This window comes from Hemitrygon akajei, chromosome 11 (genome assembly GCF_048418815.1).
Source record: "Hemitrygon akajei chromosome 11, sHemAka1.3, whole genome shotgun sequence".
Classification (NCBI taxonomy): domain Eukaryota; kingdom Metazoa; phylum Chordata; class Chondrichthyes; order Myliobatiformes; family Dasyatidae; genus Hemitrygon; species Hemitrygon akajei.
The window spans coordinates 51,776,907-51,803,565 of record NC_133134.1 but is presented as its reverse complement, the minus strand read 5'-3'; the positions used below and the strand labels follow the sequence as shown (position 1 = coordinate 51,803,565).

Below are 26,659 nucleotides of genomic sequence, written 5' to 3'. Positions count from 1 at the left end.
ATCAGATCTTTACAGGAAGTAAGTTGGTGGGTCATTAAAAGATTGTTGAGAGTGTCAATGGATAGTCCCATAAATTATGTTTGAGAAATTGAGGGAAGGAAGAAACGAGGAGATGGGAGATTTGGAGAAAGTGGGATTTGGAAACAAATACAGAAATCTCTCATTTCAGGCCAAGAATAGGAACACAGGAAAAAAAAAAGTCAGGGGAATCACAGTGACTAGGAATGTACTATGAAGTTGCAGAGATCTACAAGAATAAATCCAGACATTACAATGGCCTTGATATATAGCCAGTAACAAGACAACTGAACAACAAAGGACTATATTCCCAATGGTGGTTAGAGATGAGAGAAGGAAAACTGCAGAAGCATTTGAACATGAGAACAGCAACTTGAGATTTAGGTGCTACTGGATTTGGGGAGATAATTTAGGTCATTCAGTGGATAGGTGAACAAAATATACACGAGTTAAACTTCAGGAGGCACAATGATATTGTAGACAGCTCTTGGTCAAATTACTGTCATGTTATATTATAAGTTTCATTACTGGTGAAAACTACTGGCAGCGAGCTCAGTTTCGCAATCACATATAGACATTCTTGGTGCTACTATTCCTCCAGGTACCTGATTGCTTAGAAACAGATTCTCCACTTGCCGGGTGCTCTGGTCCCACAGGAGCACCAGGCCTCTGCTGTAGCCAATCAGAAGCTTGTCTGGATCAGCTGGATGTTCCTGGAGAGACTCTATTGCTCCCAGAGCTTTTCCACATTTGTAATCATCTGGAACACTGAAAAGCACACCAAGAAATTACAATAAACCAAGAAATTGGCTTCCAGTAAGATGTCAGCACACTTGGAAGCAGTAGCATCTACGGGGCCAACCAAAGGAGTTTTTTAAAAAATATATATAAAAAGGACACTTGGCATTCACAGTGCTTAAAGTACTGTAGGTCTACTCCATCAGCGAGTTGCTCGGTGGCAGAGAAACTGAAGGACCTAGACTTGGCGTGGTCCTTGACTGCAACACAGGTGCCAGTGCACAAAGGTGGTATGCAGTCTAACAGCAAGTGGTCGCCTTAGTCGCTTTTCTTGTGGCCACAAGACCCTGTTGGACATTGATGGTGAAGAATGCTGCATGCCCAATTAATTGGTTTACTTATGGACAGCGGGGAGCTGTGTGGCCTCAGTCATAGTGAGGACTAGGCCTCGAGCTGTGGTGTCACCTGATTGCAGCTGTCGGGAGTGGGATGGGGTGCGGGGGGAAAAGGAGAGGATCAGATCAGGTGCTCCACTGCAGCGCCAGAGTTTGGCATGGACTCAGAGACATGGACTATATTTTTGCATAACAGTACTTTACTGATATCTGCCTTGTGTGCTGCATGACTGTTGGTACTGGAGTAATGCTGTTTCATTTTGGCATTCATAGGCATTCATGTATGGTTGAATCGACAATTAAACTTTAATAATTATTTCTTAAAAGCAGCAAGCTAACTCTGCCAACACCAGACCCTCTGTACAAGCAGTCACCTTTAGTAGTGGTACTTGAGTGCAGAAGCTTTCCTAAACACAACTTGCATTTCAATAAAGGCTCTTGATGGAGTAAATACTGTTTAGAGATAAGCCTACTCCAAGGACATAGTATAGAAGTAACAGACTGCAATACTCTTCTCAATAGATTACTATTTATGCTATGCCACCATAAATATATATTAAGTTTATAAACAATAAAACCTTAAAATAAGCTAATTAAAAGTAGTTCTATACAGGCAGTTCCCGGGTTACGTATGAGTTCCGTTCCTGAATCCGTCTTTAAGTCGGATTTGTACGCAAGTCAGAACAAGTACATCCGGTATTATTTAGCGTCAGTCAAATGTTTGTCTTAGTATATAGTATATATTTTACCTTTCTATGCATATAAAACACTTAAGAAACGTATGTATTCTAATAATTAAACCACTGTGTTGCTTAGTAATAACTGTAGCTTTCATCTGGACAGGGCCTTTCAAATGCTCCGTTATTCTCACTTTATCCGTTATCCTTTAAAATTGTTCCGACCGTTGACCGACTGTAGCCTAACACTTTTCCAATGACCGATGGCGTTTCACCTCTTTCCAAACACTTTATTATTTCCACTTTATTTTCAATTGTGATCGCTTCCCGTCAATGGAACAGAAACACTGCAGGCGGCAGGTCCTGAGCTGCGCCGGCTCTCGAGGTCCGCTGGGACCTAAGGACCACTGCACTGAGACAGGCTAAATATGACAAATAGAGGCTGTGCTGAGTTTGGGTATTTGATCTTCCACAATATTCCGTGTGGGAATTTAAACTGGAGGTGGCTATATATTTTTTTTTAACGAGGTCGAGTTGCGAGCTCGAAATCAACCCAGCATGGATGGTAAGGGATTCACTGGATCGACATCAACACGGCACGGGAACGGTCTGACACTGGATCAAACTCACGAGCCTCCGTTCTCCGGCGCTGATCTCACTGCGCCATCAGCCGACTGGAACGGGGGGGGGGGGGGGGGTGGGTGGGTGGGGTCAGGGTGAATCTTACTAAGAAAATGTTAAGCCAAATACAAAGTTAAAGACTCACAACGTTATCAGCAACAACTTAAAATGGCGGACGGCGTCACGATCCGACTTAAAATGGCGGACGGTGCTCTTCTTCCTCGGTTCGCAAGTACAAGTTGTCCGTAAGTCGGACGTTCGTAACTCGGGGACTGACTGTAGTTGGGTTTCCTGAAGTTCACACGAAATTGCCTTCTAAATGCTATTAACAATTTTACTAGCCCCTTGAAGATTTTTTGCACACTTTCCCATGTGTTCGATTAATTTCTTCCCTGAATTCAGGAGTTAAAAATCAGTGCAAGGCATGAAAAATCCTAGCAGGATTCATATCTTACTAAAACTTAACCAGACAATGAACCAACCTGTCCTAGGAAATTACAAACCACACAGCCTAGAAGACAGTGTGATAAACATTGATTCACAGATACAGTATTGCAAGTTAAGCATCAACCACATTCTTGAATGTTTACCTGGTGTTTATCGATCGGAGTGCACCAGATGTAATAAAACATACAAGGGTCACACTTTACAGGTGAACTTCTGCCAGTTCAAGAAGGTTGGACAGGAAGTTGTACTATTAAGTACAAGGTGACAGCAACCAAAAGTTACAGCAGTATAGTTAGAAAGTAACTCAAAAGCAATAATTAGAAATTGGTTGAGCAAGCAGATTAAAACCAGCACCAAGTCTTCACAACAAATTACCCGACAGAAATGATCAGGGCTAACTGTATGAACAAGGCTGTTTGTTTACAAATGATTAAGTGGCTGGAAAAAGTGGATAACACCAGTTGAAGGCAGGCGTGAATGTTCTGTGCAATTATTTCACAAATGAAGTGATAATTAAAACTGTGTGCCTCAAATCTGGTGAAATGTGGTTGTTGACACATCTGTCACTGACAGTGGGAACAATGCTCTCTGTATTACTGTCATTAAATAAGAAACATTGACATACCAGAATGCAAAGGACAAATAATTTATCCTTTGGATTATTTGTAATAATTTGTCAATATGATTACACTGCCAGCTTGCTTTCCCACTAAGAGACAGGGTTCTTTTTAATCCCACTGATGAGAAGCAAGCACATATTACGACTAACTGAAGTGGGCCTTACATGATGACATCTTATGAGGGAAGCATTTGAAATAAGAGGATAAGCATCATTGCTGATTCTTTGAAATATTTCTGAAACACAAAGCGCTTCAATAATAATGTATTCATACACATTTTTAGCTACACAAGCTAAGTCAATGGCCTTGTGTAGAAGATTTGTCCAAGGGAATTGCTTTATTGTACCTGTATAGTTGAGGGAAAAAACCTTCAGATCTGCCACTTTTAAGCACTCAGTCATAATGCATAGAGATCCATGATGCTTATGCCAATCACTTAGCACTGGCCAATCAATTCTAATTATTTTAGACTTTAAAAATGTTTCCTTTGCCATTTGGAAAACACCAGCATGTCAATTCTTCCCCAATGCCCCTGATCCCTGGTTGCATTCTAATAAATGTCTACAGCCCCTGCCAGGGCTTGAAATCCTGCCTAAACTGATGTCTGAAGTGTGAACATTACTACAGCTAAGGTCTAGTTAATTCCTCTACTTTTATACTCCATCACCATGAACGATATCAAAAATTTCCATACAGGTTTTTAAAGAAAAGTAGCTTTCACAACTTGCCTTGCCTCCACTTCGTATATTTCAGCACATACACACCAGATCTCTCTTGCTGCAGCTTCAGACATGGCTCTGACGAAACGTTATTGCAGCCTTTCATCACAGTGTTATTGACCCGCTGAGTATAACCAGCAATTCGGATATTTAAATTTTCAACATCTGCAGTGTTTCACATTTGCTCTAAATTGCGCCATTTGGGTTTGAACCATTCTTTTCAAACTAGTTTAAACTTTATTCATCATACACCTGGTTCATTGTCTAGGTCTTCCAAGGTCTGGTTATACCGTCTGTGCTCACTACATTTAGTTTTTGTTTCAATTACAAACTTTGGAATGCTACCCTATCTACTCAAGTTCAAGTATCAGCAGCTTTTCTTTTCTTCCAGAAGGGCAAACCCCGACAAAGTACAAGGCAAATTATCCATAAAGGAAGTGCAAGTGAATACTAACTGCAACATCAGGGCAGGCGTCCACTTAATGGCTGTGGCCAAGGAGGAAGAGCTTCCAATCAGAGACCACCAATTTAGTATCAAAGGATTTAAGGAAGGATGTAATGTGAAGACTTCACAAAATGCTGGTGAGGCCTCACTTGGAATATTTTGAGCAGCTCATTGTTTCTTCAACATGGGAGAGGGTTCAAAGGAGGTTCACAATGATTCTGTGATTGAACGGCTTGACACATGAGGAGTGTTTGATTGCTCTGGGCTTCTGCTCAGAAACCTATCAAATGTTGAAAGGCCGTTTCCTGTGGTGGCAGAGTCCAAGACCAGAGGATGAGACCTCAAAATAGAGGGGAGTCTTTTCAGACTGGAGTTAAGGAGGAATTTCTTTAGCGAGAGTGGTGAGTCTCTGGAATGTTGCTGCCACAGGTGGCTGTGGAGGCCAAGTCATTGGGTATATACAAGGCGGAGGGTGACTGATCAAGAATCTATCTTGATTAGTCATTGTATGAAGGAATACAGGGAGAAGGCAGGATATTGGGGCAGAGAGAGAAATGCATCAGCCATGAAGTGTCAGAGCAGATTCGATAGGCCCAATGACCTAATCATGCTCCTACATGATCTTACGGATTTTTTAAAAAAGAACAGGTAATGACAGTAGCTGAGCCAAGCTCTTTTAAAAAAAAAATCTGCAGTCAGTATAGAAACACAGTCAAAAAACCCTAATCTGCCCGAACAATCTGTACGAAAAGTAACTGGTTTGGACTATGATGCTGAAGTAAACTTGAAAGGGTGAAAAATGGTTTATGAGGATGTTACTAGAACTGGATGATTTGAGTTAAAAGGAGATGTTAGAAGAGCTAGGACTTTTTCCTCCTGGAGCATTCAAGGTTGATCTTATAATAGGTTTATAAAATCATGGGGGGAAAAAGATGAGGTGAAGTCTGTAGCTATTTCTAGGTAGGAGAGTCAAAAACTCAGGGGCATCAGTTTAAAGTGACAGAAAGAATTTAAAAAGGACCTGAAAGGGAAATTTTTGTTTCACCTCCCCTTTCAGCGAGGTTGGACCATATATGGAGCGAGCTCCCAAAGGAAGCGGCAGAGGCAAGGACAATGACAATACTTCAAAAACATTTGGACAGGTAAAGTTTAGGAAAGGTTTAGAGCAGGGGTTCCCAACATGGGGTCCATGGATCTCTCACTTAATGATATTAGTCCATGGCATTAAAAAAGTGGAAACCTCTGGTTCAGAGAGATATGGACAAACTGGAGGTAAATGGGACTAGTTTAGTTAGGCAACTTGGTCAGCGCTGATGAGTTGGGCTGACAGGCCAGCTTTCCATGCTGGGTTAGCTCCAAGACTCTAGTAATGTAGGAAGTCCAGGAGTGAAGTTTCAAGAGTGGATTTGCAAAGGAAATTAGGAAAGCAAAGGTAGCACATAAAAAATATTGCCAATCAAAATCAACAAATACATCTGGTGCAAAATAGTAGGCATAGGACCCAAAGACAAAAGTGACCTGACAGCAGAGAGAAAGGTATTAGGACGGGTATAATACATTGTTCTGCCCGGATTCGTACAGAGTGACCATTTTATCAACAGCTGCCCCACTGTAGCAGGGCCAACAGGCACAGCACACTGATCAAGGCAGAACAGGAAAAGTCCAGCAGAAAAGACATTAATCCGCAGGGTGGCACAATAGCATGACCCGGGATCAATTCTGCTGTTGTACGTCAGGTGCTTGTATGCTCTCCACAAGACCATGTGGGTTTCCTCCTGGTGCTCCAATTTCCTTCTACATTTCAGAAGATGTACAGGTTAAAAGGTTTACTGGTCACATGGGTATAAATAGGTGGTGCGGAAGGACCTGTTACCATGCTACATTTCTAAATAAAGTCCAGCTTCGATGTCTACACAGGTTTAAAATTTAAATCTGACCTGACCCAAGGTACTTTTATTTCACTATCCAACATGAAGGACATTGCAGAAAAGCTGCACATGCATTGCCGGCAATCCAAAACTTACTGGCAAAGCAAGATGACAATGAGTTAAACATGACCACACTTTATAAATACATACTTTAAAACATTACAAAAGCCAAACCCACACTACAGTTGTGCACAAGGATATGCAAAATACATCAGGGTCACATTTACAAATCAGCACAGGTTTAAACTATTTATTAACTTCTCTTGCCCATGGCCATACAAGCAGCTAGTTCCTAGCTCAATCAAAACCTTGACTATGGGCAATGTTAAACTAAATTAACTCTCCATCTTTGTCCCTCCCAGACGGACAGCACAGAAAATGGGACACAAGTTTCCCAGGGACGAAATATTGTCCAGTACTAGTTGAGGAGGGAGAGGGGTATCAGCTACAATTTTAATATTCCCAGAGGAAAACTTACCCTTGCAAGACTTCATCCTGAAGGAGAGTCCTGTTGTCCTGCAGCTGCATCGAGGGCAAATCCAGGAAGTATACACCTCCACCTTCTGTCCCCAAACATGCCACTTTGCAGCAAGACCTCAACATGATCACAGTAATTCTGGTAATGCTGGGAGGAGCACTGTATCAGAAGAAAATAATGATATTTTATGTTAAACATCAGTAGAAAGACCACTAATTTTTCAGCATAATAGAACAAATTTGGCAGAGTTCTCATCTACTACAGAAAAATGTGAACACTAAAATGGGGATTAACAGCAATCAGTGCAAATGGGAAATCCTCCTCTCTTAACCACCCAAAGGTACTGTAGATCTTACCTGGGCAGTAAGAACTGTAAAGATGCTGATGTAAACTGACAACTACAGAAACTGCTGTAGATTTACATTGACTCCAACTCCTTCACTTCTCTGCACTAGTGGCAAGCTAGTGTGCAAGGTGTACAAACACTCTTATCCACCATTATACTCTGCTTTGCAGCAGAGATCACTATTACATTACGATAGATAGACCCTTCTACATGCAAAACACTCACCGATTTGAACATCCTAGCCTTACACCTAGCTCGATTGGTTAATTACTCAAACTAAAAGGTTAATATTACACTTTGGTTAGCAGACCATTCAAGTTACCAGAACTGAGGGGCAACAGAACAAAGTCTAGTAACTAAAGGCCCGGTCACTTCTACAGACTTCCATCTATTGTATATTACTTTTCTATTACCGTATCCAAAGTTTAGTAGAATTCTCCGGATTCAAGAGTGGACAGAAGAAAGAAAAGTTGGGGGGGGGGGGGGAGGTGGTAGAGACAATCTAACCAGCATAGATAATCATGAAAATTTTTCTAGGATGGGAATGTTCTTCAATACATTTTGGAAATTGGGAAGTTGAAACTAAAAGTTGCATTGCAGCACTCAGGAAATGAAAAAGATAGAACTCTCAATGCAAGATGTTCTAATAAAAGGAATTAAATTCTACAGTTCACAACTGAAGCCAAAATTATATACTGGCAAGGAAAATTCCTACTTAAAGGATCTGTTAGCACAGACTAACAACAAAAATTGACCAAATTACAGCAGAAACTCAAAGAAAAATCACCATCATCACCAACACAGCTCTGTTTACCAGCAATTACCATAAAGGTACAGGCACCATTACTTCTTCAGTATCAAGTTCTCTCATTAGCAAGGTCCAGCATGCGAGGTTAGTTAAGCAGGTTCAGTTGCATGGCATTCAAGTTGAAGCAGTAAATTACATTGGACATTGCCTTCGCAGGAGAAACCAGAGTGGTAGTGGATGGCTGCTTCTTTGGAGATCTGTGTAATACAGGGATCAATGTTGGGTCCATTGTTGTTTGTACTTTATAATCAACTATTTGGACAATAATGCTGTTAACTGGATCAGCAAATTTGCAGACGACACCAAGATCAAGGGTGTAGTGGACATCTAGGAAGGCTATCAAAGCTTGCAGTGAGATCTGGAGCAACTGGAAAAATGGACTGAGAAAAAAAAAATGGCAGATGGAGTTTAATACAGACTAATGTGAGGTGTTGCAATGTGGGAGGACCAACCAGTGTAGGACTTGCACAGTGAATAGTAGGGCACCGAGGGCTGTGGCAGAAGAGAGGGATCTGGAAATACAGAATCACAATCCCTGAATGTGGCGTCGCATGTAGATAGGGTTGTAAAGAATGCCACAGAAGCATAGGAGGCGTTAAGAGTTTGAAGATCAATTCTGCTGCTGTTCTGAGAGTATCTGTACATTCTCCCCATTGAATACGTGGATTTCTCCAGGTGTCCAGTTTCTCCTTGGGCAGGGCAAAAAGCATCATCAAGGATGCATCTCACCCTAACCATGAACTTTTTAAACACTCCTCCCATCCGGTAGGCGCTACAGGAGCCTCCGCTCCCACACCAGCAGGCTCAGGAAGAGCTTCTTCCCTGAGGCTGTGACCATGCTGAACCTCACATCACAGTGCTAAGCAGTATTGCACCTATATTGTACTGTCTCAGTACTTTTATATTTGTGTGCTGTAGCACTTTTTTTTATTCCCAGTTATTCTGTAAATAACACTGTTCTTTGCATTTCTGGTTAGATGCTAACTGCATTTCATTTGGCTTTGTATCTGTACTCAGCCCAATGACAATAAAGTTGAATCTAATCTAACCTATAATATGTTGGGAAGGCCCAATTTGGAGCATTGTGTCCCGTTCTGGTCACCTACCTACAAGAAAGATACATACAAGATTGAAAGAGTACAGAGAAAACTTACAAGGATGTTGCCAGGACTTGAGGGCCTAAGCTACAGGGAAAGGATGACAAGGTTCGGACTTTATTCCCGAGAGCGAAGGAGAATGAGAGGAGATTTTATAGAGATATATTGAGGGTATAGATAGGAATCAGAAGTAGTTTAATATCACTGGCATATGTAGAGAAATTTGTTTTGCAGTAGTACATTGCAATCCATAATAAAAACGATAAATCATAATAATAAATATATTAAATAAGTTGTGCAAAAAGAGAATAGTAGTGCACATGGGTTCATTGTTCATTCAGAAATCTGATGGCAGAGGGGAAGTAACTGTTTCTGAAACGTTGAATGAATCTTCAGGCTCCTGTGCCTCCACTTTGATTTTAGCAATGAGAAGAGGTTATGTCCCAGGTGATGGGGGACCTTAATGTTGGACACTGCCTTTGAGGCATTGCCTTTAGAAGATCTCCTCAGTGCTGGGGAAACTGATGGAACTGGTTGAGATTACAATTTTCTGCAGTGGGGGGTACCAATCCAGGACAAATACAAGCAGGTTTTTGAGGTTGGGCAAGACCAGAACTAAAGGTCATGGGTACAGGGTGAAAGGTTAAATATTTAAGGGGCATACGAGGGGGAGCTTCTTCACTCATAGATGGCGAGTGTGGAACAAGCTGCCAGTATAAGTGATGGATGCAGTCAATTTCAACATTTAAGAGCAGTTGGATAAATACATGGATGGGAGGGGTAAAGAGCACTGTGGTCCAGGTATAGGTCAATAGGACTTGGGAGATTAAAAATTTGGCACTGACTAGATGGGCCCAAGGGCCTATTTCTGTGCTGTAGTGTTCTATGACTATGACAAGCTTATTAAACTAATACATTATAGAATTAGAGAACACTCCCACTTCTCATTGGATAATGCAAAGTGAAATGGAAGATAATTGGGCCAAGGATATGGCCCTGAGGAACTCTTGCAAAGTCCATGGGCTAAGAGAATTTATCATAGCTGACCTATGTTCAACTCAACCTCTCATTCTAGTTCTCTGTAACCTTCAATAGCAATACCACCTTTGTCGAGGTACAACTCCAGTCAAGGGAGGGAGGATTTTTCCCTCAATTGCCAGTGTTTTCAGTTTGATTCCTGAATGTTATACATAATCAAATGATGTCTTCATGCCTTAGTAATCAGATCTTTGATTCGCGTTTGGATCAAAGCTTGAACGAGAATTTAAGATAAATAATTCTAGCCACATCCAAATCACCAGTGACAGACAATAGTGCCAATTGATAGTGGAGTTAGTGACATATTCTATCACTTTTGTTGATAACAGAGCAGAGTGACGGGTTGGTAATTAGCCAGTTGGATTTACTACTTTATGGACAGTTCATACCTGGATAATTTTCCACAACTGTATAATGACAATATTGTATCTTTACTAGACGAGAAGCACATTACATTCTGGAATGCAAACCTCTAGCAGAACAGACAGGATGTGGTCTGACTGCACTGCCTTCATTGTACCCAGAGCTCTGTTGTTTACTGACAACACATGGAATGAATTGAACTGGCTGAAGATTAGTTTCACACAAGAGGAATTGTGATTAAAATATTGCGTCACTGGATGATTTATGCAAGATTTCAGCAGCCAATTTCCAACTGAAAGCAGATCCCTGCAGACAAGTTCAGACTAAAAAACATTTTTGTATTTTGGAGTAGTTAAAATTTTTTGATGCCTTGTGCATTGAGTTGAATGGTGATTAGCAGCTGGATGGGAACTGGCAAGGGAAATTAGATTCATGCAATAACCAATGTTCAGAAACAGTGAAACTAGCTTTCCGACTGTTGAGTCAAACTGAGTAAACACAGAGCTTGAGTGGAGGCAAGGCACTTATTAGATTGGAGGCAAAACAAGCAACAAATTGATAGAAGCATTCAAACAGCACTAGGCTGAAATGTTTAACTGCTATCTCTGCAGCAACGAATTTTAATTTTCCCTATATAAACCCAGTGTTGGTGGGGGGGGGGGGGGGGGGGAAGGGAGAGAAGAATAAAACAAATAAGACTTTCAATGAATGATCTACCACTGGGCTAGGATCCAAGTGTGAGCAGATTAGAGTGCCATCATCCATAATCACCTGTGTATCATCTGTGGTGTTTATTTTTAAATTATATAAATACAGTGCCTTGTAAAAGTATTCAGTTCCCAACTCTGCTCACAAATGAATACTACAAAAGGGACTTTGATCAATTTAACTGAGAAACTTATTTGTGAATCACATTCCCTCCCTTCCCCCGCAGAAGAGCCCAAATTTAAAAAAAACAGGGGAAATTGTAAAGCATCAAAAACTGAAATGCCAGCAGTTCAAAACTATTCATTCCACTTTGCTCAGTATGCAGTTGAATCACCTCTTGCGACTATTACAGCCAGTAATCTTTTTGGACAAGTCTCTATTATCTTTGCACAATGTGATGGAGCAAGATTTGCCCATCCCTCTTTTAAAAAAAAAGTTGCTCAAGCTGTGCCAAGTTAGTTGGGAAGCAGCAGTGGACAGCAATTTTGAGGTCTTGTCAGAGATGTTTGATCGGGTCAGGGTTACAACTCCAACAAGGACCCCAGTATTCTTTCCATTTGAAGCCACTCTACGGTTGCTCTACCAGTGTGGTTGTCTTGCTGAAAGACAAATTTCCTCCCCAGTTTAACCTTTCTAGCAGAGGCCAACAGGTTTTTAAATCCAGCATCTTTGTATTTAGCAACATTCATCTTCCCATCAATCCTGACCAGATTTCCACTCCCTGCCCCTGAAAAGCACTTCCACTGTACAATGCTACCTCCACCATACTTTACAGTAGGATGGCGTTACCTGGCTGATGTGCAGTATTAGATTTACACCAGATGCCCTGCTCAGTGATGAAGCCACGTTATACTTTGGTCTCATTTGACCACAAGACCTTCCACATCTTTACAGTATCTACAGTCTGTTGCAGAACTGTTCTCCTTTTTGCTGCAGAATGAAGTTGCCTCCCTGCGGGATCAGACACCTTCCTGATAGTCTGCTTGGCTTCTCAACATTGAGAATTCCACTAATTCAGACTAGATTACCAACTCCATCTGCAGAAATGCTGCCTCAAAACTGCAGGGAACCTTTGCCCTGCTCATTGTTGGTCCAGATACTCATTCATGTAGCATTCTCCAACTTTTCTACAGATAAAACTGACTCCTGTTTGAGCCAAAAATTTCAAGTTTTGACTCATCAATCCAGAGCACTTGCTGCCTTTGTTCAGCACCCCAGTCCTTATTTTTGTGTAGCAAGTATCTTGGCCTAGTTTCCACTTTGGAGGAATGGCTTTCCGGCTGCAACTTTTCAATGAAGACCACTTCTGACAAGACTTCTTCAGACTGTAGAGGGCTGTACTTGGGTTCCTGTAATTTTGGTGAGTTTAGAGCTAATAACAGAGTTGGATTTCCAATTTAGAGAAGTCAGTTTGATGCATCTCTTGTTTGCTACACTCAGTTTCCATGGATGACCACACTGCATTTCTGGTCCTCAACCTTGACTGTTTCTTTGTTCTTCTGCAGAAGAGCTTGGACAGCACATCTTGAAACTCCTGTCCACCATGAAATTTCTGCTTGGGATAGACCTTGCCAGTGCAAGGATGACCACTGTGTTTTGTTGCTATGCTCACTCTTAGCACAGTCTAAGAGTTGATGATTTGAAGGTTAAACTGTCACATCTGCTCACACCCTCACCTTTTAGTTTGGTTGTCTTTGCCCAGTTTGATTCCTCCTACACCCATTTGTTTCAATTAATCAGTTTAGTTCAGTCAACTCATTATGTCATTGATCATTAGTACCTGTTTGTTTTGTTTAATTATACACTGGGCTATAAACCTACAAGGTCATCAAGCCTTTATTTAAAAGCCTTTATTACTTAACATTAATGAAATTTTAAAAATCTAACATTTCATTTTTTGGAAAATATTTGGAATCTAAAATTTGTTCTTTTCTGTGACACACACTAATGCAAAGACAAGAAATAAATATCTGGTGCAAAATTGACAAAAATTTGGTTGCCCAAGACTTTTGCATAGTACCGTACATCAAATTGGGTGAGTTGGTAAGGTAATATACAGTACTATACCCGAGAAAGTTAGCACAGCAATTACAAAGAGGATGAATACTTTTCTAGCCCCACATTTTTGCTTTTTCATTTTTAGTAAATTGTTGACAAGTTTTGGAATTTGATATGATGCACGATGTTTTGTAGATTAGCTCAAAAAAAGACTGTTTGTTACTCAATTTTAAATAAGCTTCATACATTGGAAGCATCAGTTTTCTCTACATCCATGTTGTGGCCCAAACATGGAACTCCAAAACAGCAACATTCCTCATTTGGAATTTGCCAAGCTATTTAGTCCTCCCCATCAGATTACTTTGATAACTTAATGTTTGCCATTTTCCCAGCTCCCTTCTAAATCTTTGTCCATAGTCCAGCAATTCCAATGTCAAACACCCTTTCCAACACCTACCTTTGGTTATGTGATCTCACTACTCCCATCACTCCTACCATAACCCTTAATGCCCTCTGTTCCCAGAGCAATGGGCATTAAATGCCCAAGACACCGCTACAACAGATTTAAGAGTAGAATCAAAAGCAGGATTATAGATTCAAGCAGAGCCATTCTTATTTGCCTTCATCATACAACCTGCTCATCGTTCACTCCTCTCTCACTATTTGCATCAAAAGAAATTATTAGGTTTTTGTACTTTGCGCCATCGAATCCTGGCCGCCCAGGAAGTCTGAAAGTTCGGACTTCTTCCAGGAAAGAATAGTTGTTCTTTTGATTAATCTCCCACAAGTGAATGGTATTATCATCCAACAAAGACAGTAGGCGGCCCTGGGAAGAGAGAAAAAGTGAATCATGGTGAATTACAAAAAAAACTACACTTACTGGAAGTGTGAAACAAAAAAAAAACAATGCTGGAAATACTCAGATCAAGCAGCATCAGTGGAGAAAGAAATAAAATGTTTCTGCTCAATGATCCTTCAGAATTGGGACAATTTAGAAAACTCAAGTTTAAAAAACAACCAGTAATGGTGTATAGAATAAACAGGAATTTTGTGATACAATGGGGACCAAGACTGATGACACTGATTAGTGTCTGATCTGCTGAACTTCCCCACCATTCCACTTTACTTAGATTTAAGGCATGCTGTGTTCTACATTTCAGAAACACTAGGACTCTTCTCTCCTATTCTCTACATTTTTAGATTATTAGCTACCATTAATTGCAGGGTTTCTTAAGTCAATGCCAATCAGTGTCTTCCATCTTCTCTTCATCCCCAGAACACCAGACAATGCCTTTGTTTTCTCCATCCCGTCTTCAGATTTAACTATGCTTATTTTCTAATTTTCCCAGTTCCAAACGATAACCAACTGGAAATGCTAATTGTTTTTCTGTTCGTGGACGATTTCCACCATACTGGGTATTCCCATCAATTACTTTCATTTCAAATACAAAGAGGAGGTGACTAGTGCTTTTATAGGTGTAAGCAACAGAACTTTGCCTTTTAATTTTCTAATTAATTAATTTTTAATTTACCTTTTAAAATTCTATGGAATTTGTTGCCACGGGGGGGTGGTGGAGGCCAAGTCATTGGGCGTATTTAAGGCAGAGATTGATGCACTGACTACTCATACCTATCAAAGGTTATGGTGAGAAGGCGGGGGAATGGGACTAAAGGGGAGATTGGATCAGCTCATGATGAACTGGCGGCACAGTCTCGATGGGCCGAATAGCCGACTTCTGCTCCTTTGTCTTATGGTCTTAAACCAATTCTCTCCAATGTGCTTGCCTCACCTTGGGCATCAATTGTCCTGAGCCCAGTTTTCAGGGAAATACAGCTCCAGGGAAAGCAAAGTGAATATTGCTTGCTAACTTGCATACGTGCACAGTACTGAATAAATTAGTGAGAGACAGTTAACTGTGGAAGAGACCCTGCACACAATCCCCTCTCTAGCCTATAGAGAGCCGAGGTGCTGCATTATTTTTTATACATATATATATAATTTTTTTTTAAATCACAATTTCCTTCTGTTAGCATGACACTTCTCAAATGAGATTTTCAGTCTTGTTTGAGTGAACAATGAAACAGAGTTTGAGTCTAGCAAATCTGCAGGAGTTTCTCCAGGAAATGATCAACTGAGTTCTAGAGTGAAATCAATTTTTAATTCCTTGCGTCTATCAGTCTAGCTGCAGTTGTGTGCACTGATTGTATTGTCCCATTATTACATTAAATGTTTTGTTTATTGAGACATAGTATGTCACTGTTTAAATTGAGCCAATGGCTCCATGATAGTCTGCTTCACTCTCATTAATCTATTTCAAATTCAGATATTATAGATTAGAAATGCCATTTGGTATAACATTATTTCATCTGCCTGAAAATAGAGTATGCTACTTCATGATGTCACTAGATATTGAGGGTTATCTTTATTGCTTTTGCAAAAAAACTTTTTACAATATTCATCCTAACTTGAACACAAATATCCCAGCTTTTATTTATCTGCTTTCTTGATAATACTGTCTGTTTAATACCATATGATGTCTCTTCAAATGGCAAACACCTGCAGTCACTCCTCTCAATACAGCCTTTGACATTGAGAAGGAACGCAAATGACTCCAGCAGCTGAATAACATTCTTACATCTTAGAATTAAAAATGGGCACAGTAAATGTATGCTATAATAAGAACTTGACAATGTGATCTTCACCTATTCTGACAATAATGAATTACAAACCAAAACAATAAACAAAAGATTCTGCAGAAGCTGGAAATTCAGAATAACACAAGATGCTGGAGGAACTCAGATTAGACAACTATGGAAATGAATCAGTCAAGGCTTCATGCAGAGACACTTCTTCTGGACTGGAAGGGGGGGGGAGAGGGGGTAGTTGATGTTCATACCATCAGGATGGAGGCTAACTAGATATAATATGAAGTGTTGCTCCTACACCCTGAGAGTGGCCTCATGGCAGAAGAGGCCATGGGCCAACATGTCAGAATGGGAATGGGGATAGGAATTAAAATTGTTGGCTACCAGGAAATTTCTATTTTGGCTGACCGAGCAGAGGTGCTCGACAAAGCCATCCCTCAATTTACATCAGATGTACAAGGGGCTTCACCAATAGAGCACCCTAACTGATTTGCAGGTCAAGTGTTGCCTCACATGGAAGGATTGTTTAGGGCAATGAATGGAGGTGAGGGATGGGGTGAACGGGCAGGTATGGCATTTCTCTCACTTGTAAGCAGCACTGGGGCTGCACAGGGGACTGTCCTGTCTCCCTTTCTCTTCACCATCTACACCTCGGACTTCAACTACTGCACAGAGTCTTGCCATCTTCAGAAGTTTTCCGATGACTCTGCCATAGTTGGTTGCATCAACAAGGGAGATGAGGCTGAGTACAGGGCTACGGTGGGAAACTTTGTCACATGGTGTGAGCAGAATCATCTGCAGCTTAATGTGAGAAAGACTAAGGAGCTGGTGGTGGACCTGAGGAGGGCTAAGGCACCGGTGACCCCTGTTTCCATCCAAGGGGAAAGTGTGGACATGGTGGAGGATTACAAATACCTGGGGATACGAATGGACAATAAACTGGACTGGTCAAAGAACACTGAGGCTGTCTACAAGAAGAGCCAGAGCCGTCTCTACTTCCTAAGGAGACTGAGGTCCTTTAACATCTGCTGGACGATGCTGAGGATGTTCTACAAGTCTGTGGTGGCCAGTGCTATCATGTTTGCTGTTGTGTGCTGGGGCAGCAGGCTGAGGGTAGCAGACACCAACAGAATCAACAAACTCATTCGTAAGGCCAGTGATGTTGTGGGGGTGGAACTGGACTCTCTGACGGTGGTGTCTGAAAAGAGGATGCTGTCCAAGTTGCATGCCATCTTGGACAATGTCTCCCATCCACTCCATAATGTACTGGTTAGGCACAGGAGTACATTCAGCCAGAGACTCATTCCACTGAGATGCAACACTGAGCGTCATAGGAAGTCATTCCTGCCTGTGGCCATCAAACTTTACTACTCCTCCCTCAGAGTGTCAGACACCCTGAGCCAATAGGCTGGTCCTGGACTTACTTGGAATAATTTACTTATTATTATTTAATTATTTATGGTTTTATATTGCTATATTTCTACACTATTCTTGGCTGGTGCGACTGTAACGAAACCCAATTTCCCCTGGGATCAATAAAGTATGTCTAAGGATATGCACCAGGAGGGAGATATGAATGGACAAGGGAATAACGGGAGTTAACCCTGCAGAAAGCAGAGTGTTAATGGGAGGAGGGGGAAGAGGTTTGTAGTAGACCTCTGCTCCATCTGCCAAAAGAAGAATTTCCCCAATAGCCAACGATTGTCATTCCTATCCCCACTCCTGTAAAGACATGCCAGTCCACGGCCTCTTTTCCACAACAAGACCAATAAGGGCGGATCAGCAACACTTCTTTCTTATAGGTAGCATCCAACCTGATGGCACAAACAACTTCCGTAATTTTTTCTTCCTCTCCATTACCACTACTTCTATTCTGGCCTCTTACCACTTCCTCATCTGCTACCACCTCCCCCTCCGGTGCCCCTCCTTCCCTAATTCTCCTCTATCAGATTCCTTCCTCCCCATCACTTTACCTTTCCCAGCCACGTCTTCACCCATCACCTTCTAGCTCGTCTTCCCTTGCCTCGCCCCACCTTTAATTTTGACATCTCCCTCTTACTTTTCAGTCCTGAAGGGTCTTGGCCTGAAACAAACAATTTATTCATTTCCATTGATGCTGTCTGAACTGAGAGTTCCTCCAATATTTTGTGTGAGTTAAACCAAAACAAGTGTTACTTTGTCAATTGCTGGTTGTACTGGTAAGTACTGGTTTCATCTTTAGCTCTTATTATTTGGGAGCAAATATTGCTAATTTTCTTTGTGATATTCACATTTTCATTAAGTTTTACTTGCCATTTCCCCCACAATCAGATCACAGGTGACCTGTATTGGGGGAAAAGGGGAAAAAGTGGTGGTGGCATGGGGTGGGGAAGTTCACATCCCCAGAAATTTGCCCTGGTAATTTTCGTGGCAGTGTTATCTGTGCTAGCTTGACTAAATCAGATGTTAAAAATATATACTTCCTACCACAAAATGTTATTCTAAACTAAATCTCACACATTTTTAGCGATTTGTGAATACCACAAGGGGAAATTTCTATTGCCCAAACAGGACTGTAAGTAATGCAGGCTGTGTGGAAGGGTGGGTTGGGGTGGGTTCCTGTACAACAGGAACACATTTCATGGAACCTCTTCTCCAAACCCCTCTAAGGGACACAGAATAAGGCTTTTTTGCAAAACCATTTTCCTTGGTGTGCCTCTATTTACACAATGAATATTGGCATACCTGGCCAGGTAGAAAGTGCATCTGCGTCACTGTGCCAGTTTCTTTGTGTAGCCCTGTAAACTCCACGCCTGGAACTCCATAGCTTTAAAAATTAAAAGTCAAGGAATAAACACCCATAAAATTACCATAATTAAATGAATTGTGCTCAGAACAGTCCCGCTCTTCTACATTCAGCTTTGAGAACTCCAGAGCAGGAACGCATCACGTTTGAAGGTACTTTATCACACTGCCCATCAGACGCTACAGTACTATATGGATTGACCATGCCTGGTTCCACTTACCCACCACTGAGTTTCCAATCACCCTTTTCCTTTAGCAGCCAAGTTTGATCCCTGAATTTTAAATGATGCCTCTCTGCCTTTCACTTTATCACCAGAAAACACTTCAAAAGCCATTGTCCTTCGAAAGCACAATAGTGCAGCTATTTGAGCAACTACACCCACAACACCAACTATTCAGGTTTCAAGCAGATTAAGCATCATCTGCAGGTGGGTGAAGAGAACCAGTGTCTTAGATCAAAAGTCCATTAGATCATAGGATACAAGAGCAAAATTTGGCCATTCAGCCCTTGAATAATCTCTGCCATTCCATCATGCCTGATTCATTAACCCTCTCAACCACATTCTCTTGCCTTCTCCCTGTAACCTTTGATGTTCTAACTAATCAACTTCTGCTTTAAATACATTCAATGTCTTGGCAGCCACAGCCACCCGTGGCAATAAATTCCACCGACTCACCACCTTCTGGCTAAGGAAATGCTTGATGTGTTCTAAATGGACGTTCCTCTATTCTGTGGCTGTGCCCTCTGGTCCTAGATTCATCCATTACAGGAAGCACCTTCTCCACATCCACTTTATCGAGGCCTTTCAATATTCGACAGGTTTCATTGAGATCCCCCCCGCCACCCCATTCTTCTAAATTACAGCAAGAACATTAAAACACATTTCATATGTTAACCCTTTCATTCCCAGAAACATTTTTGAGAAACTCCTCTGGGTCCTCACCAACATCAGCACAATGCTTTTTAGGCAAGGGTCCCCAAACAGCTCTCAATACACCAAGTGCAGCCTTATAAAGCTTCATTACATCCTTGCTCTTATATTTTAGTCCTCTCAAAAAAAAAAGAATGCTAACATTGCATTTGCCTTCCATATAACCATATAACAATCACAGCACGGAAACAGGCCATTCCGGCCCTCCTAGTCCGTGCCGAACTCTTAATCTTACCTAGTCCCACCTACCCGCACTCAGCCCATAACCCTCCACTCCTTTCCTGTCCATATACCTATCCAATTTTACCTTAAATGACACAACTGAATCATCGACTCAGCCTGCAAATTAACTTTCAGGGAATCCAGCAGAAGAACTCTTTGCACCTGATTTTTAAATTCTCCCACTTAGAAAACAGTATGCCTTTATTTCTTTTACGAAAGTGCATGACCATACATGCTCCTACACTAAATTACATCTGCCACTTCTTTGCCCATTCTCCCAAACTGTTTTTAAGTCCTTCTGCAGATTTCTTGCTTCCTCAACATTACCTGCCCCTCCACCTAGCTTTGTTTTGTCCACAAACTTGGCCACAACAGCATTAAATTCATCATCCAAATCAATAATACTGAATGCAAAAAGAAGCTGTCCCAATACATTTCCATGCAGAACACCACTAGCTGTTGGAAGCCAACCTGAAAAGGCCCCTCTTTATACCCACTGTCTCCCGCCAGTCAGCCAATCTTCTATCCATTCATAGTATCTTTCCTGTGATATAATGGCTCTTATCTTGTTAAGCAGCCTCATGTGCGGCACCTTGTCAAAGGTCTTCTGAAAATCCAAGTATACAACATCTCCGACTCTCCTTTGTCTATCCTGCCTGTTATTTCCTCAGAATTACAACGGATTTGGGTTCAACTTTGCATCAGGTTTCAATCTGAAACGTCGCCAAATCCTCCTCACTAAGATGCTGCAGCAAGTTACCTTCTACTCCACATTTCAGCATTTGCAGACTCTTGTAGACCCAGGTTTCAATCTTAACACCTACTACAGGCCATATGGAGTTTGTACATTCGCTCCATGACCATAGATTTCTCCCGGATTCTTAACCCAAAGCCCAGATTGGTAGGTTAAATGGAGGCTGAAAATTGCCTCTTGGGTGCAGGTAGATTCTAGAAATTGCCTAGAATAAAATGTAGCATACAAACCAAGAGGCTATTTTAGGTCTTGTATAATGAAACAGGATTAATTATGATCACTTTTATCCAGTGGGTTAACTTCGAGGGTAGCAGAGACACTATGTTCATCTCAAGCCCGAAACTAATTTTAGACATAACACAAGGGAGGTATGAGGGGCATTTTTATCACGAGTTAGGAAATCATACTTGCTAATGGCAAATTATGCAAATTTAAAAATTCTGAATGAAATTACATACTATTGAAAAATAAAAGAACTAAAGTACTCTGAGTGGCCATCTAAAATTAATAATGGTATTACATAAAAAGGAGACTGTGGTGTGAAGCAGAGTGTAAACCTGGAGAATGCAATGGTCATTAACCAAAGGATTACAAAAAATTTTAAACCTGAAAATAAGGAATTCAGGAAAAACTAAACAAATTTGGAGAATTTTACAAGTATGCAAAAACAAAAGTAAACAATAATTGAAAAGCGAAGGCAGGAAAATCTGAGGAAGAATAAAGAAATAGCTGAGATGTTCATTAAGAATTTTGTCCCATCTTCACATATAGAACAATAGTAAAACCCAAAAACAGCAGCAAACTAGGCTACTTAAAGCAGAGAACTTTCAGTGACAAGAGGTGGAAGAACTAATGGAATTAAAGGCTGACAAATCCACAAGGCCAGGATGTTGAGATTGCACGAGTTGAATGAAGAAACATTAGATCTGATAGTGTCGAGTGTGACAGCACAGAAATAGGGCCTGGGGCCCAATGCATAATCCCACTGACCTGCATCTATCGTTGATCTGCACTTAACCTATCTACATCACTCTGCATACACTTCGCATCTTCTGCACAATTTGCTTTTTCCGCTCAATTTAGAATCAGCAGCAGCAAATTTTGATACAGTCACTTCTTTTGGTCCTCTCTTCCAGATCGTTAATGTATATAGTGAACAGCTGCAGGCACAGCACCGACCCGAGGCACACTGCTCACCACTGATTGCCAACTAGAGTAACACCCATGTATCCCAACTCTGCTTTCTATTACGTAGTTAACCAATCCTCCATCCATGCTAATACATCACCCTTAACTCTACGCATCCTTATCTTATGGACAAGTCTTGTAAGTGACACCTTATCAAATGCCTTCCGGAAATCTAAGTAAATAACATTCATCTGTTCCCCTCTATCCACTGTGATATACTTAAGTGCCTTATTTGCTCCTTGTTACCTATACCTGCTATGCATCTTCTTAACCGAGGCCACTCTGGAAAACCAGGCACCCCTAAACCCATTAGCCTTGCCTTTTACATATAATATCCTAACAGGAAGATACAAACCCTACTCTCAATTACACTCTTGAAGTCCCCCCCCCCCCCCCACTTATCATACCCTCCCTTTGCCAGAAGGCAACCTATCACAATCCACAGCTGCCAGATTCTTTAATGCCATCAAAATCAATATAGAAATTAGATGACCAGACCTATCCTTCTCCATAATAATCTTTAAAATAATAGAATCATGAACAGTCCCCAACACAAACTTCTGTTACTGGATCTTGCACCCTAATCAGATGCAGTATCATGCCCCCTCTAGCTGGGACCTCTTATACTAATCAAAGGACCTTTCCTGAACATTTAACAAATTATTTTACAGTATGGGAATCCCAGTAAGTGCGAAGTTAAAATCACCAATCACAACTTTATTTTTCTTGCAAATATCTGCTATATTGCTATAAATTTGCTCCTCTAAATCCTGATAACCACTGAGAGATCTATGCACCCGTTAATATGGTCATCTCTTTCTTATCTTATTCTTTAGTAAGCAAGTCTTGCAGTCCGTCCTATCGGAGGGCTGCTGTGATATATTCCCTGAGGAGCAATGCCACACCTCCCCTCCAATACATCCCCCTCCGTCATGTCTAAAACAGAACCCCAAAACACTGAGTAAACACGATGCTCCCGGTGTGGCCTTTTATATATTGGTGAGACCCGATGCAGACTGGGAGACCGTTTAGCTGAGCACCTACACTTGGTCCGACAGAGAAAGCAGGATCTCCCAGTGGCCACACATTTTAATTCCACGTCCCATTCTGATATGTCTATCCATGGCCTCCTCTACTGTCAAGATGAAGCCACACTCAGGTTGGAGGAACAGTACCTTATATACCGGCTGGGTAGCCTCCAACCTGATGGCATGAACATTGATTTCTCCAACTTCTGTTAATGCCCCTCCTCCCCTTCTTACCCCATCCCTGAAATATTTAGTTGTTTGTTTTTTCTCTCTCTGCCCATCACCCTGCCTGTTCTCCATCTCCCTCTGGTGCTCCCCCTCCCCCTTTCTTTCTCCGTAGGCCTCCCATCCCATGATCCTTTCCCTTCTCCAGCTCTGTACCACTTCCACCAATCACCTTTTCAGCTGTTAGCTTCATCCCACCCCCTCCGGTCTTCTCCTATCATTTCGCATTTCCCCCTCCCCCCACTACTTTCAAATCTCTTAGCATCTCTCCTTTCAGTTAGTCCTGACGAAGGGTCTAAGCCCGAAACGTCGACAATGCTTCTCCCTATAGATGCTGCCTGGCCTGCTGTGTTCCACCAGCATTTTGTGTGTGTTGTTGCCCAAAACACTGAGCTGCCAGTCTCACCCCTTCTGCAATCAAGTCTCCTTAACAGCCACAGTATGTTGAGCCATGCTCTAAACTCATATGCTTTACCTACAATACTTCCTGCACTGAAATAAATGCAATCCAGAACATTAGTCCCACCACACTCAACCTTTCTGTCTCCATCTTTGAATGGAGGCTTAACATCTGCTTTCCCTGCAACCACTCTAGTTGCCGCCCTGACACACCACTTCCTATTCCTCTGTAATGTTTATTCAAAAACCTCAAAGCAGCACAAGCAAACCTTCCTGCAAGGATATCAGACCCAAAAATTCTTGAGATGTGCCCAGTTTTCAAATTCCTCCATTGATTTTGGAAATATGTAAATAAGCTCCATAAGCAAGATGAGATCATGTAACAATGAACTACAAAAATGATACCATGAAAGTGCTGGAATTGATTAAGTTAGTTGCAAAAGGAGAATATGATTAAGTGGAGTTAACTCTTATGAAAGGGGAACTCATTTGTCAAATCTACTTTTTGTTATTGTGACCACCTGGTCAGATAAAGGAAACTGGTTAATTGGGTACATTTAGATTTACCTCTAACAGGAACAAAAACTATTTATAAATATGCTGTTTTTCAAATATATTTGTGTGCCCTTGTGTATAAATCAAAATGAGCGTGTGCAGCAAATAATTAGAAAGACAAATGATTTTTTGCAAACAGGTTTAAAGTAGTTAGGAATGAGAGGAATCTTAAAGCAATATTCTGAATTGCTTTGGCATCCGGCTGATGTCAAGTTAAATGTTTTCGCTGGCTGAAGAGTCCAAAATAAAGAAGCACAGTATCAAAATTAAGGGCAGACATTTTAAGACCTGAAACTCAGGATTGAAAATCTTTAGAATCACTGACACTTGATATTTATAGTACATTAGAGCTGCATGAAAAAAATGCAGATAGGGCTGCAAAATAGCCATGCACTGCCATGAAGTGATGAAATGCTTTGAGAGGATGGTCATTAGACTGAACGCCTGCCTCAGCAAGAACCTGGACCCACTGCAATTTGCCTATCGCCACAATAGGTCAACAGCAGACGCAATCTCAATGGCTCTTCACACGGCCTTAGACCACCTGGACAATACAAACACCCATGTCAGGATGTTGTTCATCAACCATAGCTCAGCATTTAACACCATCATTTCCACAATCCTGACTGAGAAGTTACAGAACCTAGGTCTCTGTACCCCCTCTTCAATTGGATCTTCGACTTCCTAACCGAAAGACCACGATCTGTGAAGATTGGTAATAATACCTCCTCCTCACTGACGAGCAACACTGGTGCACCTCAAGGGTGTGCTTAGCCCACTGCTCTACTCTCTCTGTACCCAGGACTGTGTGGCTAGGCATAGCTCAAATACCATCTAAATTTGCTGATGATACAGCCATTGTTGGTAGAATCTCAGATGGAGACCAGAGGGCGTACAGGATATACCATCTAGTGAGTGGTGTCGCAGCAACAACCTGGCACTCAACATCAGCAAGACGAAATAGCTGACTGTGGACTTCAGGAAGAGCAAGATGAAGGAACCCATATCAATCCTCATAGGGATCAGAAGTGGAGAGCGAGTAGCTTCAAGATCATGGGTGTCAAGATCTGAGGATCTAACCTCGTCCCAACATATTGATGCAGTTATAAAGGCAAGACAATGACTATACTTCATTAAGAGTTTGAAGAGATTTGGTATGTCAATACCCTCAAAAACTTCTACAGATGTACCACAGAGAGCATTCTGACAGACTGCATCACCGTCTAGTATGGGGGGGGGGGGGGGGGGGGGGGGGAGGAGAGAGAAAGGGCAGGGTTTACTGCGCAGGACCAAAAGAAGCTGCAATTGTAAATTTACTCGGCTCCATCTGGAATACTAGACTACAAAGTACCCAGGACATCAAGGAGTGGTGACTCACAAAGGCTGTGCCCATTGTTAAGGACCCCCAGCACCCAGGGCACATCCTTTTCTCACACTGTCACCATCAGGTAGGCAGTACAGAAGCCTGAAAGCACACACTCAGCAATTCAGGAACAGCTTCTCCTCCCACCATCTGATTCCTAAGTTGACATTGAACCTGCCAACACTAACTCACTTATTAAATTTTTTTTTTGCATTATTTTTGATCTATTCAATATGCATATTTTAATTCATTTTTCCCCTGCTAGATTATGTATTGCATTGAACTGCTGCTGCTATGTTAACAAATTTCACGACACATGCCGGTGATAATAAACCTGATTCTGAATTTGTCGAATTACAGTAGGTTTTGTGCATTCATTTTTTAGGTTAAGAAACTTGGATGAAAGAATCCCATCAGTCAGAGTTAAATTGACCAAGCAGGCCAATCTTTTATTTCACTTGGATGAAGAGAAGAGGAATGCTCTCACTTCCTACCAAGATGCAATGGGAAATTCAGTTTTGTAAAAGCTTGGAAACTCAGAGTACAGACCCAATTCAGTTTACTGCTCATTCCTTAAATAATGACATTAATTGAAAATCATGACAATCCAAGACCCCACAGGTTCTAGCTACAAGCCAGTATGCACAAAATAAGCCCAAGTCCAGCCTCGTTTTTAAAAAAAATCCTCCTAATGTAGTCCATGGCATGCCCCAATTTACAATCAAACACAAAACCGAGGCAAGCTTAAGACCATAATTAGAATTATGCCATTTGGCCCATCAAGACTGCTCTACCATTTCATCATGGCCGATCCAATTTTCCTCTAAATTTTCCTCTCAGCACCAATCTCCTGCTTTCTTCCTGTATTCCTTCATGCCTGACCAAAAATCTATCAACCTCTGCCTCAAATATACACAAGACTTGCCTCCACAGCTGCCTGGGGCAAAGAATTCTACAGATTCACCACTCTCTGGCTAAAGAAATTACTTAATCTCTGTTCTAAAAGGATGCCCTTCTATTTTGAGGCTATGTCCTCTGGTCTTAGACTCACCCATCATAGGAAACATCCATATCCTTCATTGCAGACTTTCACCATTTGATAGGTTTCAATGAGGTCAC

At 41.4% G+C, this 26,659-nt stretch overlaps 1 protein-coding gene across 2 annotated transcripts in view; it reads right to left on the bottom strand.

Annotated features, from left to right (window-relative positions):
• llgl1 (LLGL scribble cell polarity complex component 1) overlaps positions 1-26,659 on the bottom strand; it is a 92,830-nt gene that overhangs the window by 31,710 nt on the left and 34,461 nt on the right. For both annotated transcript variants that reach the window (XR_012100784.1, XM_073060852.1), the window contains exons 3-6: positions 18,815-18,896; positions 14,140-14,270; positions 7,087-7,245; positions 624-786 (exon numbers count right to left, since the gene is read on the bottom strand). Coding sequence is in view for 1 of the 2 variants with exons in the window: in XM_073060852.1 (XP_072916953.1) it covers positions 624-786; positions 7,087-7,245; positions 14,140-14,270; positions 18,815-18,896 (535 nt within the window). In the remaining variant the exon portion in view is untranslated. The remainder of the gene's footprint in view (positions 1-623; positions 787-7,086; positions 7,246-14,139; positions 14,271-18,814; positions 18,897-26,659) is intronic.